Raw genomic sequence first — 21,768 nt, forward strand, 5'->3', positions numbered from 1 at the left:
TACTTTCCCCACTAAGACACATACATGATCAGAGGCTACCTGTTCTGAAAAAATACATAAAGGCATACCAATACAGTCACACTAAAAATTATGTAACAATGTGTGCAGTTATTTGAATATCTAGTTTAGTAAATTTTAAGATGAGAGAAGATCTACCTTCAGGTACTTTCCGCTTGCCTGTTGCTGGCTTTGTCTTCTTATTTCTTACTGTAGATCCTCGACTACTGATTCCACTGATCACTGACATGGTGTCATCATCCCCACCGGCTAATAAAGAGTTTCGGTAGGACATGAGAGGAAGCCACACATCTTCTCTTCGTAGAGACATCTGAAACGTCATGAACTTCTCCAAGTAAACATACCTTTAAATGAAACAAGAAATACAGAGATGCAAAAATCTGTAAGAAAATGTTACCATGTCAAGATAAGTAACTACTGAAATTATCAGCCAATGTTTCCCATCCAGTTAACACAAAGGCCTGACAACAGCAAATCTGGAACACAATTTCTGTTTATCCACCATAAAAGGAAAATAACAATAAACACAATTTACCTTCCGTGAGTATACTTGACTACATTAAGTGTAAACTTACCTTGATGTGTCAAAGATTCCATTTTAGATGAATACAACACACAAATATTTATTCTGATGCACATCCTTTGTGGTTATCATTACAAATACTAAGAATATTAAGAAAATACTTACACTGTTCTTTTGTCTTGTCTGAGAAGTTTCGAGGAGAACTCACTGAGAATATCAAGAAATGCCAAATTTAATGGTGGGTGGCTCTCACCTTGTGGATTAGGTTCCTTAAAAGCAAATTCTATGCCATCCCTAAGAACAAACAAAAAATCACATCAGAAAAAGAACAAACAGAAGTTCAAAGCACTGTGAGCTACCAAACAAACCCCTTTCCTTTATGTCAAGAAAGCAGTAATTTGATGTTTCCATATTCCAGCAAAAAATGTGAACACTAGTTATTATTTTAATCTGGACACACTCTTTGTGTCATGGAATTTCTACCTTGCATTGCAGGTTTTCTGCATGAGGCCAACATGATCGCCACTGACAATGAAGTGGATCTGTTCTTATTGTTATGGATCAGACATTAAAAAGGCTTTCTCATTATACCATTGACACTGCCATAATTTATATGCTTATACAATGATGCTGGAGAACAACAACAATATTAAACATTTAGGTTTTAGTCAGAGACAAAACTGCAGTCATCCCCTAATTATAATATGGGCTATATCATCTCTAGGGCTGAGGCACTTAGTATTAACAAACTCATTTTCAAAGACTAAGAAGATTATCTTATGTTAGTGAAGAAGTTTTTACAGAAATGGAAGTAATACAAAGCACACAATTACTTGTGTAACATAGCAATAGCCTCTCTTGTTTTCAACTGATCCAATCCAAATGTTAAAGCAAAACGTCGAGCAAGTTCCTTTATGCCACTGAATGTTGGTGATGATCTGTCAAAATTATAACCATTTTCTTGAATCATTTCATTGAAGAGCTGCATGGAACAAAAAGGGAAATTTTTGTGTATTAAAAGATTATGCCAAACTTTGGACCAATACACATAGAGGTGAGTTTCAGTTTAAAAGTATGTTTCACAGCTGTTTTCCCCCCACTCCTAGTCTGACAACATCAAGAGACAAACATGGACGTTTTGGACAGTAAAGTCAAAGCTACTCTTGAAGATTTTGCACCCCAGAGATAACTCTGAAATGCACTGTCCAAGCACTCATCACACTGTAGATACAGCAGATGACAGATTTCAGTGCTTCACTAAATCAAGGTGTTCTAAAGTTGAGAATACAAAAAATTAGTAGGATTCCCTAATTACATACACCAACAAAGAAGAAATAAATGGGGTGATCCTCACCTGGTCTTTACTAAAATACTTCAAACTACTAGTTCCCAATCCTATTTTTTTTTTTTTTACTTCTCAAAATACAGGTATAAAGAAGAAACTCTAAAATGGAAACATGTTCAGGGAAACTGCCAAGGACACCAGAAATTCTGTCACTGATGAGATTTTTAAGTACTTATCAACAGTCGTCAAAGCCTAATACTCTGAAGTTCAGTCTTTTCTCTGATCAATCCTTTCTCAATCCTATTGAATTCAACTGTAATTCACTTCAATAATAATTTTTTCTCTTTTTTAAATTTTGTCTGACACACCCTTCACTCTTTTGTATCACAAAGAATGAAACAAAGAGTGTTTAGTTACATATTTTACACTGCAGTTCCACCAGCTACTTAAGAGTCATGCTGCTATCAAAAGGAAAGCCTCATCCTCCCTTGTTTTGGCAATATCCACACTGATAAACCAGTCCTTACTTTAATAAGGACTATTTCTGTTTGGCCTCCACCAGGCTCAATATCCAGATCCACAGTCACTATGTAGCTTTATAACCTTTAGTCAAAAGCCAGGGATAGAGAAAATATATCTGGGTAGATTTTCCTTTCATGGATAGCAGTGATCTATGCTGGATTACAGTGTTTTGGAGATATATGTCTCTGCTGTTCTGAGCCTGTGAATAAAATCCATGCAGATGGTTTATGTGAGCAGATTAATCAAATGCTAACTTTAACTGAGTTCATCAAGTTTCCAGACAAACTTTACCGAAGAGAGCATTAAAGAATGTTTTATTATCAAATGTGTGAAGTCTCTACTAAACATTAAGAAATAACTAGAACTACAAATTAATTCTCAGAATAGTTTAAAAAACCCAAAATCAAAACAACACACCAAAAGCAAAACAAAACCCCCACAATAAAATCCCAAACCAACTACCACACAGGCAGGAAGTATTTATCTGTTCACAAACAAGTAAACTGGCCATTTCACAACATATATCTGAATACTTAAACTATTGGTTTAGAGTTATGAAGGTTTCATAGAGTTACATTCATTTTGTATTTACTGACCTCTCCTACATCTTTTGTGGTACAATATTTGGTAAGTATAGGAAGACTTCTGGCAGTTTTTCACACAGTTTCAGAAAATGTGTTTCAGTTTAGACCTACTTATCCCTACCGCCCATAAAAATTCCATCATTAATATCTCAAACTAGTTACTAAACAACAGGACATCATCTACAGTATGGAATTTCATGCATAAAAATATTGTAAACTCTTACCTGCTGCAAACTAAGAATAAGTGTTTTAGCACACTGGATTTTGTCTATCTGTCTTGTTTTACTCATTGTTTCTTTAATAATATCACCATAGTCATTGTAATACTAGGAAAAACAAACAAACAAAAAAAGGTTAACTGCCAATGTTACTTGAAAACATTGCAACTACTGAATTCTTCTGAAAACAAAATCTAGGATATGCTCTTTTAAAAAGAAAAATCAAACATTATCTAAAGGGGAAAAACCCCAACACATTCATGATTACATCAAAATTACACCCTAAACCACCTCCAGAATAATAACTGAAAAAAACCCTAAATGCAAAAAGAATAAACCCACTTTTCATTCTTGCAGTGAGTATTACTTTAGAGGCAGAATGACCTATTTATCTTCAAGGCCGTGCCATATTTGTTAATGACACGTGTTCACCCCTTCAGGGTACAAGATTAGAATCTAATCTTTTTACCAACTCCTGGAACTCTGGTGGGAAGTTTAATTTTCTCTGCTGAAAGGATGCACTTACAGACAGCATCATGGGCATAATTTGTCCAACAAAGCCAGCTGTCTGTCCAGGTTTAAGAAAGACCCAATTAGTTCTTTGGAGAATCAAAATATATGTAGGGCACTCAAGACAGATAAAAGCAGGCTGCCGAAATTTTAAGGTTTCAAGGTAATCACCAAGGAGCAAAGCTTTATCATGTTCACAAAATGAGAACTCATATTAGTGTGCAGCTGTGAATCCCATGAGCCAGGAGAGGTTTTCATATTTAAGTAAGATTGAAACAGATATAAAGCTAATCGGGAGAGGGGACTCAAATTTTACTTCTCTTCTACAAAGTTTAAACTTAAATTATTGGATGAGACTAGACAATATGGAGTTGATCTTGGAAAGTACACTCTCAAAAGACCTATGAAACTATTAAGTGAATTTAAAAAAACCATCAATCAGAATAAGAAAATAAAACCAGTAAAAACAACATTAAAATAATTAGTTTCCCTTCTTGGTCCCCACCACCCACACAACACTGGAACTGTAAATCTCATCTCGGTAATTTTTCCCCCTACATACACAAAAAGGGCCTGGAACTCTTAAGTTTTGAATTCTTCCCATTTTGAACCTGTTATCTTGCAAGCTAAAAAAACAAGTAATAGGTAAAAATTCCCCAACTACTGTATTACAGTAGTTTTATGAAGTAGCACTACTAAGCTTCAAATTTACCTTCATATATTGCTTGAAAATATCTGCGGCTGTGTTCATTTCCACCACAGTATACACAATGAGCTTACAGAAAGCTGCAAGCAGGTTTCTTCTTTTGTGCAATGCTTCAATTTTGCTGGCTTCATCATCCTGCTGTCCATCTAGAAAGAGTTCAGAACAGGAAAACTGTTAAGTTTAAAGATTATATTTAAATATTTATTTATAAAACTGATATGGGCTAGTGGTCATGATTCAGAAAATCAGATCTCAGTTCTGATGGCAATGCACTTCACTGTCCACTGACATGTCTGTTACCCTGATACAGAGATAAATATCTGAGCCTATTAAACCAAACCTTTATTGCAATTATCCTACATGTTCCCAATACAGAAAATCCTTTAACCAGCTGCTGACATTTAAAAGCCACACTTACCTTTGTGCACATGCACACCTCTCAATGACAAAACAAAATTAAAACAAAAAAATAACCAGGCAAACAAGGAAAAAACCAACAACAAAATACCACCACCACAAAAACCCAGAAATGCACAAAGAAACAAAGATATTAGCTAGAAAACAAAAAAGAGAAAGGAAATTTAAGTTTTGTACAAACCTGCACTATTATTATCATCATCCTGATCAATGAAGACATGATCTAAAATAAAACTGAGTAGTTCAGATTGCAAGGAAGAATCAGGAGTGTAAACAAGTGGCTCCAACATGTCACGTCCTCCTGTCATAATCTGATGGCTGAAGATCATCAACACATCACATAGAATTGTGAAAGCCTGTTAAAAAGAAACCTTAATAAATACTTGTTTGGAAAGTGGATTTTGTTTAGAATAATGTATTTGCACTTGACAAAATACTCAAGATCTCAACAGTATACACAGGCCACTGAAGTCCTACACAACTACAAAGGCCAGCCAAAGTCAAAATATGCATAGCTTCACACAGCAGGTTCCTGTATCAAGACTAGGTGTCCAAATTGCACAGATGATGCCAAATTATATGTGAAAATATTGCAAGACCAAAACATGAGAAGCCTGAAACTCCCAAATTCTACCTGACGGATACTTCATTCGGTCACTAGAGAACTTTGTGGACTCTGACCATAGTACAATCTCCTTTTTGCTGTGTTTTCTTAAAAATGGTTCAATCATTTTTGTTTAACATGTAACAGCTGAGATTATTCAATCCCTTTAATCCCTAATGTCCAAAAATGCAAAAGTGCAACCAACCTTTTCTTTTGCTGGCTAATTTGTACATCTGATATCAGATTTAAATGTCTGTACTCCACTGCTCCAGAAGGTTCAAATGTCTTAGTACCTGACATTCTTCAAACTAGCAGACCAAGGCAAGAAACTGCTTAGTGCTGCACCTTCTCTTTGGCTCTAATCTCTCAAGTACTTCCATGAACAGGTCTGTTCTCTAACTCCTCAAAGTGAGTATTACTAATTCCTGGTCACAAAAAATACATGTGCTCCTCTGAAGTCCTTTGTGTCCTTTCATGAGATTAGAGAAGGGAAGTGGAACCCACAGGAAGTGGAACATTGTACCTGTGCGACAGGTACCCTGTGTAACTAGGCAGCTCCAGTTTCTAGAGTGTTCACCAGAATCTGAGAGTCACACAGCCTCTTAGAGACCTACTCAGAGCTTCAGTAATTTTTGTTACTAGCACATTCACACCCTACACCTTGTGACTATTACACTAGACAGCTCTCTGACACAGAACATGCCTATTAAGCTCCAGGAATATTCTTGTTCTAGCAAGAGTTTCAAAAGCTGCAGCTGTGCGACTCAGTGGACCAGATTTTCCACTTTAACCAGGTTATTATTATCTTCAGCAGAAAAAAGGCTCCTGGCTTTCTATGTCTTTAATTAAGCAGTCCACCTAGAAGATAATTTGGTCCTTCCCCTGTAGAGACATACTTCATTTTCTTTCATTTTAGCATTTTAAAGATTGTTAAAGGCATTTACTTAGAATTAATTCTGCTATCAGTAACCTGTGCTCTTCACTGGAACCTCAAAATCCTATGAGTGTCCTGGACAAAGAACTGTTTGCCTACAGATTGAAGAGACTCAGCCCCTACAGTTCAGTATTTTATTTTTTTTTTTAACTCTGCTTTTCTCAGAACTCAGGACAAGTGTTTCCCAATGCCTCAATTCTTTTTGAAACAGAAGCAAAAACTAAGGACTACCCCCAAAAAACTTCATGCCAGCATTTCAAAAAAGTCAGGACTTCTGTCTCCTGCCTGAACTGTCACACATTACTTACTCAGGAACTGAAACATTTAGGAGCTAAAACTCTCCCCACAAAGGGCAACTGTATGAGGGACTAACTATAAAACTGCTCATCAAGCAGTGTATCATTGCTGAGGCTTCCAAGCATTTGCTACAGCATCTCTGAACAACACTATTACCAACAGAGCAGTGTGAGAGTGTTCCTAAAGGTGACTCCAAAAATTCCCATTTCCCAACAATAAACTCTCCTAGGTTACAGTGAATACTTGGTGCATGTATAAACATATATACACTCATCTTAAGTAGTCATTTTTTTCCCTCCTGTTTTTGAGATGCCCAAATTCTTGGGACACTGAAAAACTGAGGAATATATTGTGTTATGAAGCAACACAGAGAAGGAGGAGAAGAGAAGTGAAGCTGCACCTGCATGCCTTCTAAGACAGAACTAAAGAAACCCTTTTAAATTGCTGTCCTTAGCCTGTTTTGAGGCTATGAATCCACAGCTCCACAGGAGATGTGGGTCATTAGCACATGGTAAGCAAGAGGTTTGAAACTGAACTCTCAGCTTACACCCAGAGGTTTCCACAGTGCACCTGCAGAGTGGTTACTCAAAGTAACAAAAAGCTCCTTCGCATAAAACATTATGCTGCCTAAAATTACTCAAAAGAATGAGGTTTAAATGGATTCTGAAATCCTATGTACATGAGGAGGACAAGCATACAAGCACCTGTGCACTGACACTCAAAGGGCACGCAGCCTGAACAGCCAGGACATCATGTTCCCACATAAGTGCCAAAAATATTAGCAAGAGGAACTTTTCAGCTGCACTGAAAGTACAGTATTAGAAGACTCCAAGTAACAAAAGCCACTAACCTGTTCCTTAACAGCAGTATTTACATTGGTCAGGTAGTGTTGACAGATTTGACAGAACACTCTCATCTGCTTCTTTAGACGTAGAAGATCCTCCTTTAAAAAGAATGATTTCATGTAACAGTTTTGCTTTTCCAATTTTATAGTCCCATACAGTGCATTCACTTAAACAGAGGATTCCACCACAGACCTGAGGGGTAACATTCAAGTCCACTAGCTTATTTTTAAAAAAATCACTATTAAAAATAAAATTAGCAAGTAGCAATTTCCTTAATTTTGTCATTTTGTGCAGCACAGAAGATAAGGCAGTTGGGATAAAAATCATGTTATTTTATTACAAAAAGTAGCAACTAAAAAACTGTTATGTAGGAGCAGAAAATCTCAATAAGGGAGACCACTTTTCTATTAGAGTCTTTTCATTCCTGCTGAAAGTATTGCAAATTACATTTTGCTGCAAAACAGCTAGGTTAATCTTCATTTCTAAACTAATTGTCAGTATTTAGCTCATCTTCTGCCATTAGGCTTGTGATAAAGCTTTTATCACAGTTACAAAAACCTCAAGACTGCTGTTTACCCTTTAAGGAATAAGGTAACAAAACCTCCAAATCCTTCACACCTACACCACCTCTCAACAATCTGTGCAGCCACTTCTTATCAGGTATTTGGGGTTGGAAATGTTAAAAACCATTAAAACACAGATGGGTAAACTAACCAGCCAGTGGTGAAGTTCATATTCATCTGTAACACCTTCAGACTATATTACTCACTGGACTAAAGAAGTCTCAACAGACAGGGAAAACCACAGTAATCTGATACAGGTGTTCTCTGTTATAAGATCATTAGTACAAGTTACACAGCATGATTTTCCACTCCTGCATCTACCAGAAGCTCAAACTACAACATCCTAAAATAAATTAAAAAATTAAAGGAAAAATGTATGTATTCTCACATTAAAATGAGAGTACTGTAATACTGGATTAATAATCACTCATACACTATTAATGCCATGAGTTCCCTTTGTTTTCTCCCTAGTAAATTGTGATAGTAGTAACTTTTTTTTTCTTGTATTAATTACAGGCATGATAATCAAAGTGTTTAAAAAACCTGAAGAATTTCCTTGCCTCCACTCTGACATAAAGAAAGGTGTATTAACAGTAACTCCAATAATGAAGTGCAACTCCAGCATAGATCTCTAGTAAAAAAGTACTCTTCTTACAGGAACTGCAGAAAAAGTATGTTTGATTACAAGGATTACATTTTTTAATTTTTGAGAAATAATTAAAATATTTCAGCACTTAAAAACTCCATTCTAAACTAGCTAGGTCTTTTGAAAAAAACCTTTTTCCATTTGGCAATTCACACAGTGAACCACCTAATCAACCTCTTCAAGCAATGCTGGATATAGGAAACCTTAATCCTTTCTCTAAGATTTTGCAAGAAGTGAAATTGGAAAGATGACATCTGCCAGAGCTTTGCCCTTCACGATTACTATACATAGAACCAGAACAGTGCCTCTCATCATTCCCTGAAAAAGATTAATTTCATCTTTTCACATCTTTATTTAACAACAGACTTAAAAGACTGATGAAGGGTAAAGTAGGATTGTGAAATACTGAGCAATAAGAACACTATGATAGTACAAATTCTTAGATCTCACTGACTTGTCACTGATATTTCAAGGTTTCCAAACGACTCCAAACCCACTACCTAAGAGTAGTAAGACTAACTATATTGTGCTTGGTAACTTCCATTCTACCCCTTCTTGGCATTGGTACTGTGGCTGATAGTGAATCAACATCATACCTATTATTTTAAAATTCAGTCACATTAAACCTAATACTGAAATTTAAATAATAAAAACAATTAAAGGAAGTACTAGGTTTGTAAAAGTAAATAATGTGACTCCTAAAACTATTAATTCAGAAGAACTTATTAAAAAAGCAGGATTAGGTAGGTATCAATATAAAGAACACTCCTAGTTTTAATTATTCCATCACAGCTCCCACTTGATGACACTGCACTATGTACAAATGTTTATTTACTAATACAACTGGAACAAGGCATACCTTTGTGGAACTGCTTTCAGTAACTTTTGCTAGCTGCCAAAGGATTACATAATGAGTACACTGCAGTGCATGAATAACGATCTGAAATCAAAAGGAAAGAAAGCATTAGATGACAAAGACCAATAAAAGACAGCAACAAAAAGTATTTGTTGTTGTGTCTAAAGAACACATTTTAACTACAGACCTGTTCTGGCATGTCTCCATTTTCAATGCCAGTTTTCAACAGCTTGTAGTTGCAGCCAAACAAGTCCCATCTTGATAGGTCATGAGCACTGGAAGCATTAGAAATGGAGCAAAAAGTATTATTTAACTAATACTTTTTTCTACAATTTGAGGTTAACGACTACTAAAAGCTTAACTGGTCCAAAATTATTAATTAAATACTTAACTAATTAAAATTTTAAATTAATGTCAAAAAAACCCAGCAACTGAATACCTCCCCACCCAAACCAACACACACACACACAAAAAAAAAAACCCCAAAACAATCCCATGAAGTTGCATTAAAAGGTAAGGTGTATCATATTTAAAACAAACCCCCTCACCACAAACTCTGATACTGAATTAAAAACAAACAATTCCCCCACCACAAACCCTGACAGACACGTGCAGAAGCCACTTACTTGTGAAAAGCTGTGATTCTCTTCAGTGTTGACAAGACTTGATATGCATCATCTTCATCAGGTTCCTCCCCCTATTTAATAATCATATAGTGAGATATCTCAAGCAGTGTAGTCTCAGTGAACTGGGGAACTTAGTAAAACCAAACCCACACACCCCCAAACTGGGGACAGGAGAGGGTGCAGACCTGATTCTAAATTATTGATAAATGATTTATCATGTCACATATGCTTTCAGGAGAGTTAGAGAGACAGGGCAGCCAGCTGTTCATATCTAGAGATGGAGTCAATGATGTTAAATGTCTTTTCCAACCTTGACAATTCTAGGATTCTATAAAATAGCAGCTGAAGAGGAGAGAGGGGGAGGGGGACGGGGAGGAAGGAGAAGGGAGAAGAAACAGGAAAAGCCTAGGCTAGCAAAATACAATGTATAATGTAGGTGCTTCTATTTTCTCTGAAGAATCCAGCAGAGGCCACTGTCAGACAAAAGACACTGGACTAGATGGGCCACAGGTCAGTACTTCAGTCTTACTTTAATCACAGAAAAAAGTCTTTGAGTGAGGTAAGGGAATGGCTTGTTCTAATCTTCCCGTAAGTTCTGACAAACTCACATTTAGTGAAATAAGAGTAAAATCAAAGGGTCAAAAAAGTATCTTTTTGTACATAAGATAAACTATCTGAGGTCAAGAAACTCCTCCTTAGTCTTGCAGAGATAATGCAAGTTTTACTATTCCGTAGTTGCTCAACCTATCAAAGAACTAAGGATTTCAACACTTCCACCAGAGTATTTGCCCTTTTCCTTTAAGCCAACTTCTGACATCTCATTTCCTTGCTCTACCTCTCATTCTTTCTTTTCATCACAAAGGGAAACAAATGGGCACATTTCTTGTTTAGGATTTCTAGAATGGAATTCTAGTTCAGAACAAAAAGCAAGAGAAAAAATGAGAGCTTGATAAACTACATGCATCTAAGAAGTGTTAAGAATGAAGCTGTCAAAAAGACACTTCCTATGCTCCTCACCACAGATGAAAAGGAGAAACAAATTTTGTCTGAATGTCAAGAGATCCCACATAGTGAAGTTAAATACTCTATCAGAAGATTCTCACTTCTCAGATCAACACAGTGTGGGAACAAAGTTATTTTTGATTTACTAACTGCATCTGCTTGCATTCAGGAAGGGAGGGGGAGTGTTTTCTAGAGATTTTGATATTTAACAGCAACATGCAACCACAGCCAAGACTAGCAACAGTAGTACATCTGAGGAGAATCCTTGGGGAATTACAATACTACAACTCTAAAATTGTAAGCCTCGAAAGCTAAGAGTAAAAAGTTTATGTATTTAATTGTTTATCTGAAACTTATCTCCAATTCCCAAAGGACTCTTGTCAAAAGGAGACCAAAATTAAAGACTCACTACAAGAACAGTCTGTGTTCACACTATCACAGCAGCTATCACTGTTGTATTATTGCACTTGACTCAAGAGTTTTGAAAACCAGAGGGAAGCTCCCATCCCTAGCTCTGACTTGCAGAGAAAGACAGAAAAAAATACTGAAAATATTTACAAGGGCAGGAAAAGGTGATTTTGCACATTAAAATACCTCTTGCAGGAAGTCCTCAAGCAGTCGATTAAACTTGTCTGCCAATTCATCTATTAACTGACTTCTTGCAATGTCAACCCTGTTAAAGATTGTGAATTCTTCATTACAGAGAGCATGGTAGGTTTTTGAACAGGCTTCCAAAACATCTATATCAGTGTGCTTCTCCACAATATCCCGAATTTGTCGCAGTAAGGCATCCAAATGCTACAAGGAAGACAAGCCAAAGAAGAAAAGATGTATTTTTATTTTCACATATATATATATACATACACACACACGCAAATATACACAGGCATTTTTAATATACCTTTAAGAATTTCAAGTTCTGTTTATTACTTTTGTAACTATGATACAGAACACAAACAAGTTCTAAAAAATCAGTGAAGCTTCTGATAAATTAAGTTTATTTATCGAAAATTAAGTTGGAGCTTGTCAAAGACCAAATCACAGAAGTAATTAAAAGTTTGCTATTGTTGGTATGGTCTTATCTAACACTTGAATTTACAATGACAACTGAACAACACAGAAGTATTTACCTCCCACTCACACAAACATTTATGCATGTTTATTTGTGCCTTAAAAGCTGTATAATTGAAGTTTTAGTTTCATAACACTCTACTGTCCACCAACTAAAGCCAACTTCTGCTGCTCATATATTCCTCCCCTTGACTTGAGATGCTCACTGCTGCTCGAGCACTGCTGGCTGTGCTGTCAACTACACACTTCATCACTTTTTGACTCTAATGATTTCCAGTTACTTCCTTCACAGTGCAGTAGCACATCTGAGAAGGAGACACAGATGAGAACAGCTTCAACTTCATCATCACAGCAGATAAAATGAGAGCAGTAACTACATAATTTGTGATCTGATATCCTTCCTCTTTTTCATGCAATGATGATGGTGGTTTTCTAGTTTCAGTGACAGAAGAGAACTTACTGAGCTGTTTCTACAAGCTTTATTTGTCAGACAGCTATCACAAATATGACCATAACCCAGCAATAAATGTTCTCAATTTAGGTTCATTTAACTGGAAGACTTTCTGTTAAAGCTGGCCAGACAGGCCTCAGAAGACTCATATTTTCAGTATCTCTAAGAAGAGCAGCCAGTCACAACTCTGAAATTGAAGTCACACTATCAGTAAGGGTTACAATAAATAAAATCTCCTTTACACAAAAAAAAACACTCCTAAAATGGTAATTGAAATTCCAGTGACAAAGTCTAAATTCTGGGACTTTTCCTTTCATGTTTATGTGTGGATGTTACTGTACCTTTTCTAATCGCCCCGTTGTATAAATTTCCAAATCAAAGTATTGTGGCAACTGCAGTAAGTTGGTGACTTTTTCTGCATCTACAGAATACTGTAAAATTGGCAAGGAAAAAAGTTTAGTTGATAAAGTCTTGGACAACATAATTCATTATAGAAAAAGTAAATATAAACAAAGATTAATAAGAAAAACTATAAAACTCATGGCAAGCTGTATCATTACTTACAGAAATATACTTGCAAACATTTCAACAACCATCCATCAGCAAGAAACAGAATTAAACCTACCTTTGCTAGCAACTGAGGGAGCGCCACTGCAAAAAGCTCAGTAATTTTTGTCCTGTCATCCAACTGGGTTTTCTTTTCCTTTGCTGTCAGCACCTAAAATATTGGTATTGTGAGGATTTTACAGCTAAAAGTTCTGGTGCAAAATTTCATTATCGTAAATGAAATGATGATTAGGTACGTGGACCTCTAAAATGACTGTAATATATCAATGTAAAGCAGGAGGAAAGTGTGCAATTAAAAAAAAAAAAGGAAAAAACCAACATTCAGCATTCAAAAAAAGCAATTAAAAGTCAGTCCTAACACTATTATCTTGAAAACAGAAGTGATAACCTAGAACAAAAGGTTTACCTTTCCTGCAACAAAAATACCATGACCAAAATGATCATATAAGAATGGGAACCCCTTCAGCTAACAATTTTTAACAATATTTACTCAATTAATTTGTCAATCCTATTTTCATACAAACTTTCAACCCGTTCTTAAATGGGTTTCTTACCAAAATACGCACCAGTCCTGAGAGAAAACTGCTTAATGTCTCCACAAAAGAGGCTGTCTAAACTCCATACAATCACAGAGGAGCCAACTGGTGGACTGGCCTTCTTTCAAGAGACTATGTGGTGTATTTTCCTTTCCCTCATTTTGTTCTTTCCCACTGAAAATAGTTTTAGCTTTTCCCAAACATTGTCTTTCCCAAACATAGTCTTCCCTTCAAATCAATACTGTTTTCAAAATCAATTTTTATTATCTTTAATAGTACAAAAAAAATGCAGTAGTTTGAACAGTATCAAGCACATGCCCAAGTCCAGAAAAAGCAAACTGGCCAGGGTAGTCAGATGTGGAGACCAAAGCTGAATCTCCCATCTCAGTCCCTTCAGCATCAACAGCCTACAGTCTTTCTTCTTCCCACAGTGGCCCCACTGAGCCATTCCCACATCTCTAGATGAGAAGTTTTTTGCTTCCTACCCTTTTCCCCGTTCCTCTTCCCACTGGAGGATGACATTCAGCCGCTTGCCGAATCGTACAGAGCATGATTTCAATCAGTGCGCTTTCCTGCCTGTCTGTTAAAGCTGAAATTTTAGAAACAGATGTTAACACACAACTTATTTTTCGTTTTCCACAAGGATTGAGATATGTTGGGGTTTTTGTTTGTTTGGGGGTTTTTCCAGCTTTTTTGTTTAAGGCAAAAAGACAGACTTGTAGACCAACAGCTCTCATTTCCAGAGATAGGGGAGAGAGGGGATATAGAAAGTAAGCACCTAAAAAAACAACACCAGAAAATACTGAAAAATTGAGGGAATACCACTGGATGGGTCACAGGACAGGATGGAATAAACACTACGTTTTATAACTATTTTAATTCCTTTCTATTTTTCAGAGGTCCATTTACTAGGACCTATGAATTACAGAATTATACCAGGGGTTTTGTTTGGGTCTACTGTCATCGAAGAAATTATGGTATTTTTCCTTATGTTAGTTTTAACAATAAATTAACCAGTTTCACAAGTAACTTAGTTTCTCTATGCTAAAAGTGCAGCCTGACCTTGTGGAACACCAAGGCAATACTGCATGCTAATCCCTTCTCTTCTCTTCTAACCATTGCTCTTGTGTAACACCACCATACCAGGTAGTGATCTCTTTCTACACTTCCTCACATTTTGTAATTGGTATTAGTGACTTCTTGTAGTCATGGATCACAGAAAATAGATGTAAACATATTTTTTCCTTATTTCAAGCCTAACATAAACTGCATAGCAATACAAAGAAAGATCTACAAAAATCTCTTACGTTCTTCTCCATTGAGAGGCTCCTCCAGGAGAAGACTGTTCATACATTCCCAGTCCTTCAAGAGGTCTGTTGCACAGTCCCACATGCTGTCCACAAGATAAGCAGCATGTTCATGCAACTAAAATAAGAAGAGATTAAGTACTTTATCAGCAATGAAGATTATTACAGAACTAGAATACAGAGTATTTCTCGTGCTTGGCTCCTGCCTGTAGCAAGAATACAGAGCAAGTTTTGCAAGCTCTCTGGTTAAACAGAAGATTTTTCTTCCCCAATTTACTTAAAAAGATGAATCCAGACCAACAGCTACAAGTAGTGCTACAAGACCTGTCGGAACTTGGGGGATAGATGGGTAGGCATTGTGGGGTTTTTGCTTTTTTCTCTCTCCCCTTTCAAATCTATCAATTCACAATTTCTTTAGGCTTACACCATCATGTTTGTCAGAGGAGCACTCACAGCCCGTCTCAATACTGTGTACTGACAGATCCTTCAAACAAACGCCACCATACAAAACAGTCTTTTGATCCCCAGGTTGCTCAAACAACGGGAAAACCAGGACAGATTCATGGTTATTTAACAACGAGTGGGGAAAAAAACCAACAAAATTTAACTGACAAAAATTAGAACAACACAAAACTGTCCCCACACAACAAAAACAAGGACATCCCTGAAACCCAACTTACTTCACTTTCCAAAAAGAAAAACACTAATGTCTTCACAAGATTAGCATTTGGACTTTGTCTTCCCCTCCTTTTCAGTATTCCATCATCTTCAGTATCTCTGCGGCTGAAAAGCCTAAAAGAAAAATTATTTCTTGACAAGTTTCTTCTTCATTGTCTTTCCCACAGTCAATTCACATCAAGATACTGGGTTTTTACACACTAAATACCTTGCTGCTTCGTTCAATATTTTACTTTGAAAGGAAGTAATCTGGGACAAGTATCATTTGAACAATTCCATATATGCATTTTATATATGCTGAGTTAATATGCCACTGACTGTTTCCAGTGGGATGTACAATTACAACAAAATGCTTTACAAACATCAGTGATAATTGCAGGTGCTTGAGGTCCTGTGCTCCTCCTCAGCAAATGTTATTTTCTGAACATCCCTACAGGAGACTTTAAAGCAGCTAAGAAATATTGGAAGGAGGTCTGAAAAATATTAGATGGAAACTCTAATTTGTTCTCCTACACACCTGACATGCTGGATTTTTAGTGGATTTTTAAAATGAAAATATTTTGTGAAATGGTCATATGGGACAATGGGGAGGAGGCAGGCACAGGGGAGGAACTACAAATGGGAAAATACTCATGATGCAAGCCCAAGTTTTAGGGCCCAAACTACATAAGCATTTTAAGACGTTTCACAGGAAGAATGGGAAAGGAGAAGACATAGGAGCATTTTTATTATATTCCCTGAAGGAACAAGCGTTCAAAGTGCAGCCTTCCAAACTTCTATTTCCCATTTAGAAAAACTACAGCAGTTTAGAAAATACAGTAATGTTACATTGTCTCTTCTTTCTTAAGGCCACTTTATGATTAATTTTTTTCTTTTCTTGATTAAATCTAATAAGAATCATCATATTAATGCACACAAATCTACAGGACCAAGAAGTTAACTGTAATTTCTCCATCTTACTTTTTATAAAGAAATTCCCCTGCGGCAACTGCTACTGGCCGATGAGCTGAATAAACCAGGTGGTAGACATTTTCACAGTCTTCTGCAGTCAGAACTTCTTCACTACTCCTAGGGGTAGGGATGGGAAGAGGGAAAGAAAGAAAGAAAGAAAAAACCAAAAAGGCTGAGTCAACAAAGTATGAACTCTAATGAGGGAGATGGAAATGAATGAGAACCTAAACCTTTTCCTTCAATTTATCATCCTAAAACTCCAATCTTAGTTCCAAGTCTTGCTGAACAAACACACTGATGAGCTATTGCTGGAAGGTTATGCTCAAGAGTTCAACTACTGTGTAACGTTCAATATATTCCATGTTCTTCATTTCAACCATTCCATGTAGGTTTTAACTACAAGGCTTAATTCAAAGTCCCTAGCCCTTACACCTACTGAACTGTGGGAGATAAGCAGTAACACTGTTCTAGACAGATTACTTCTGGAATTCCATTTTCTTTGAGTGTAAGATGCACAGACATTTCTATAGACTTCAGATTATCTGAAGTGTCATGCTGCTGGCCTCACCCACAAGGCCAACACTTAAATTTTTGTATTTGTTGTATGTCAGATAAGGAAATAGATATGTACTTACTGTAAAACAAGAGTGAGTAATTTTATTGCTTGGACTGCAACGTCATATTCTTTGTCAAGAGTCATAGACACAATTCTATCCTAAGAACACAAAAGAAAATATTTTTGAAGAGGAAAGAAGTGTAATGCAACTTTTAAAAAATCATACATACTCAAAGTAAGAAGTAACACTAACCTTGAACCGACTGGTGAAGAGTTCCAATTTGGAATTAAGCTCCTTATTATAGTAAAGCCCTTGCAAAGCAGTTAGGCATTTGAGTCTTACTTCTCCTTGCTAAAATAAAATTAAGAACTGAATTAGAAGTCAAATATAGGATACTGATGTGATCTTCATGTCATACAGGGCAAGTTTCTTTTACAGTGAGAATTAATTCAAAAACAAAGATTAAATGCTGTCACAATACACTACCAATAATCATGTTAATGACATAAGAATATAACCTTGTAACGAGGCAGTGAAACAACAAAAACTAACAAAACCCCCAAAGATCTTCCTGCAGTTACCATCTCCATAAATCAAAATACAACTGTTTCATTCTTTCTAAACACTCAAGATATTTCTATCATTGATGACCATTCCTTGTTCAGTCAAAATTACTAAGTAGATAATGAGAGAAATATCCCTCTTGAAAGATCTGCTTCAGCAGAGAACATGTTCTAAGGTAAAGATGACTTCACCCCACTGCCAGACATTACTGGATTTTTACACCAAACCCATGAACAGCACAGCAAGACTGAGCATCCCTCAGTTCTTTCACCTAACATTCAACAGCTTGAAGTTTCTGATGCAAGAACTGAGGCAATGTGCTGACTCAATAATGAGTCAGGGAGTATTTGTAAACCATACTGACCACTCCAGGCAGAGAATAGTCTCTAGGCAGTAGTTGGCAAATAACAGCTTGAGGCACTAACCAACACAAAAGGGGGCTTTTCCCATAATTTTTGCAGCTAGATGAGAATTCTAGAGTTTCGTAACTTGGCTATAGGGATGATGTGTTAATTTGAAGTAGTTAAGCATGATGAACTACAAGTTTGCATCAGCAATAAATAAACAGAAAAGACCATTTGCCTGCAAATAACAGTTTCTTTTAAAAAATCTACATGTACTCTCTAAAAACATTCAAGTCTGGCTTATATGCATTTTGAAACGCCAGTACTTCTGAGTGATAAAGAAAGCAGTGATCAATTCAAACAGTTAAGAGATCCAAACCTAGTCTGCAAAGATCAATAACTAAAACCAAGGAGTTCTGCTTCTTGGTTCTGCTCCTTTTGCTCTGTGCATTTACCTTGTCATGCATAGTCCACCCCACGTATTTTAAGTAGCTGTCATTGAGGAAGGCATCACTGTACATTTTCATCCATATTCCAATCTCCTCAATGCAGATGGCTCTTATTTCAGCAATTGCATCTCTGTGGAGAGAAATGGGGCAGTAAGTTCAAAGAGATGAATAATTAGAAATAACCTGCCCCCAGCTTCTAGAATGAATTAATGATGCTGCACATTACTTACTGAGAGAAACTTACCGATATCTATGCACAAAAACACCTTTAAATATTGCATTCATCATGTTTTCTATTTCATCCTGATTTTCTTGGAGCTGAAAGAATGTAGAGAGTATATAAACAGTGAGCAACACTCTTACAGTCAGATCAGATGGTGCTGATGCTAGACAAACTAAGTTAACATTTACAAGTGTGACCATTAAATCCTTTCACAGATTCAGAAATATTCACAGATCTGTTTCACAGTACAATATGCTATTATTTAAGAAATTATATCTACCACAGCATACAAATTTTAGTAATTCTGGTAACTGGAAAATTGTTCTTTAAGTGCAACAGAGACATCTTGTGTTTCTGAAAGGTCCTTCTTAATTCGTAAGAAAACCTCATTTAATTTTCTAGTAAGATCATTGCTTTCTTACACATCTATGTATTACTCACACTAGGACAGGCCCTGCACACATATCTAACAAAACTACATTGAATGGGCTGTTAAGAGATCAGTCTCGAACTGCAAGATCTTTGGGAGACAATCAGAAGGCAAACTTGTTAGTTTGTTTTAACTGTCAGGAAAAAAAAAGCCCTTAACAGGTAACAGTACAAATGCTGAAGAACAAAGGTGAGATGTTTCCTTTGATCATGAAGAAGTTATTCCTAATGTCTAAAAAACAAAAACCTAAAAGAAAACAAACATCACCACCACTACCCAAAAAAGACCAAAAAACAAACAAAAACCAAACCACCAATTGCCCCATTAGTAAAAACTGAAACCTGATTGAATTAGGGCTTTCAACAAGACAACATTGTCAGCAATGAATCAGCAAGTCTCTTTTACACAAAAGAAAGAAAACAGAAGTAGACTGCATTTTCAACTTTGATAGTGCTTTCTGTACATGAAAAAAGCCTTATCCATAGCCTTTAAATACATTTTCTGCTGAGATCACTACTGACATTATAAAAGCAGTATTTTGCTCCAAGATCACGGAGATCTTCTCTAGAAGCCAAAATCTGTCAATATGTGGTAATTTTTGTTACACATTTGAGTTCAGTGTAGGAAACTCCTCAAGAAATACAACAAAATTGTATCTAATACTGATTGCAGACTCTCTCACTAACCTCACTACAACACTACTGTTTTTAAGACTCTACATTTACTTCTTTTTATAGAAAGCCAGACAGTAAGAAGCACCTTGCAAAGTTTTTTAAGCATTAAACATGAACAACCTGAAGAGCTAGAGAGACAGATAACTACCAAACCCAGTTACAGAACAAGATTAATTATTAGTGGCCATTTATGAACATTTATACTTATGAACACTTAGTTGCACTAACCTCCTTTCTCTTCTGCAGTAACAGTTCCAGCCTATCATTAGCTCGTTTCCCAATTATTTTATTTCGTTCTGCTTCATACTGCCGCTGTGTGTTGTCCATGTTAATACTTAGATTTAATGCCACATTCACTAAAGCAGTCATCAGTTTCATGGCTACAAAAATAAGTGAAAAGAATAAGGATTATTTAAAAGGTTACCTGATCTAAGAAAACTTAGAAGAAAAATCTTGACACCTCTTCTGGTCAACCCTTTCTGCATCTATGAAAATATATTTAGTGTAATATTTTGATACACAAACTTATGCAATGTTTTACCAAGCACTGCATCATTATTTATCAAGATAATAGATGCAATATTGCTATTCTGTTCTTTTTTGTCACTTCTTTAACGCTGTAAGCATTATTCTTATTATATGTACATTATTAGTATTGAATTGAGAGATACAGGATCTGTTTCCTCCCCAAAATGAAGGTAGAATGTAAGATTAACAAACTTAGCCCAAGTAATACTAGAAGAATTGTTATCAGTCAGTTAGACTGACACCATTCAGTCTTAAATATACAAGAACTTTCTTTCTTCAAAAGGAAATGTCTTAGACAATCAACACCACCAAATCACACCAGTCTTTTTTCTCCATTTAATTTTAAAAAGGTGCAGGTTTTCCAAAGATTCGTTTATTAGCAGAAGCAGAGAAAGCACATTAGCCAATTACAAGCCAGAAAAGCAAAATATAAAACACACTTGCGTGGGATTTTTGTGTCCTTTTATTTTCAGATGAATCCTCTAATTTAAAAGAGTACAGACAAATACCCCTTTTTCAGAAACTAGAAGGTGACCAACTGTATACTTGCTTGCCTTGTGAGCTTCTGTAATAAGGCATAAAAGGGCTTGCACTGGCAGAGCAGACACAGAAAATTCTTGTGCATGTATCACCAGCATAAAGCTAATGAGAAAGGCTTAAAGACATGCAGTTATATTGAAATATCATCTCACACTGTGATCTCCAAGATTAAAGAGCAAGTCTGAGTTAATCACAGAAGCTGAAATTAACAGAAGTACCACTAAATATGGATACAAGGATTTTGCTGGCACTCTTTTCCATATAAAATACAATCCTCAACAATACAAACAGTAAAACTCAGACGAACACACAAAAGCAACAGAACTGACTGCTGATGTGAACAAATGAAAACACATGGCTTATAAAAACATATTTTGACAGAAACTAATATGCAACAGGGCAATTTCTGCAACTTTTATTCAGGCACAACTCCAATTCTAAAAAAACCCCAAAGGTAATAACTTGCTTTTTAAGACCTAGACTAGAATTTGTATTAAGTCATATAATACAACAGTCAAAACTGATGATACAGCAGAATCTGTAAACTCTACTTAAATAAAAAGTTTTGTTCCTCTGTCCATAAGAAATGCTCTGGCTGGTAGAAGTCACACACCAGCAGCCCCATGTGCAGTGTGCTAATGTAAATTCAAGAGGGCTATCAAGGATACAGAAGGACTGACATAACAGGACTGAAGCCAGCTGTAAATCAGCCAGGTCAAGGAAAGCTAACAATAATTACTTC

General features: G+C 36.2%; 1 protein-coding gene across 5 annotated transcripts in view; it reads right to left on the reverse strand.

The window, feature by feature from the left end:
- The window catches only part of STAG2 (STAG2 cohesin complex component), a 73,282-nt gene that overhangs the window by 6,326 nt on the left and 45,188 nt on the right, over positions 1-21,768 (reverse strand). For all 5 annotated transcript variants that reach the window (XM_059859647.1, XM_059859643.1, XM_059859645.1 and 2 more), the window contains exons 8-29: positions 20,187-20,338; positions 18,876-18,949; positions 18,638-18,761; positions 17,527-17,625; positions 17,353-17,432; positions 16,727-16,834; positions 15,769-15,880; positions 15,089-15,206; positions 14,267-14,370; positions 13,304-13,396; positions 13,020-13,109; positions 11,751-11,954; positions 10,155-10,225; positions 9,716-9,803; positions 9,532-9,612; positions 7,469-7,561; positions 4,965-5,139; positions 4,373-4,512; positions 3,157-3,258; positions 1,375-1,523; positions 707-835; positions 157-362 (exon numbers count right to left, since the gene is read on the reverse strand). In XM_059859647.1, the coding sequence (XP_059715630.1) occupies positions 157-362; positions 707-835; positions 1,375-1,523; positions 3,157-3,258; positions 4,373-4,512; positions 4,965-5,139; positions 7,469-7,561; positions 9,532-9,612; positions 9,716-9,803; positions 10,155-10,225; positions 11,751-11,954; positions 13,020-13,109; positions 13,304-13,396; positions 14,267-14,370; positions 15,089-15,206; positions 15,769-15,880; positions 16,727-16,834; positions 17,353-17,432; positions 17,527-17,625; positions 18,638-18,761; positions 18,876-18,949; positions 20,187-20,338 (2,592 nt within the window). The remainder of the gene's footprint in view (positions 1-156; positions 363-706; positions 836-1,374; positions 1,524-3,156; positions 3,259-4,372; positions 4,513-4,964; positions 5,140-7,468; positions 7,562-9,531; positions 9,613-9,715; positions 9,804-10,154; positions 10,226-11,750; positions 11,955-13,019; positions 13,110-13,303; positions 13,397-14,266; positions 14,371-15,088; positions 15,207-15,768; positions 15,881-16,726; positions 16,835-17,352; positions 17,433-17,526; positions 17,626-18,637; positions 18,762-18,875; positions 18,950-20,186; positions 20,339-21,768) is intronic.

Source organism: Haemorhous mexicanus, chromosome 14 (genome assembly GCF_027477595.1).
Source record: "Haemorhous mexicanus isolate bHaeMex1 chromosome 14, bHaeMex1.pri, whole genome shotgun sequence".
Classification (NCBI taxonomy): Eukaryota; Metazoa; Chordata; class Aves; order Passeriformes; family Fringillidae; genus Haemorhous; species Haemorhous mexicanus.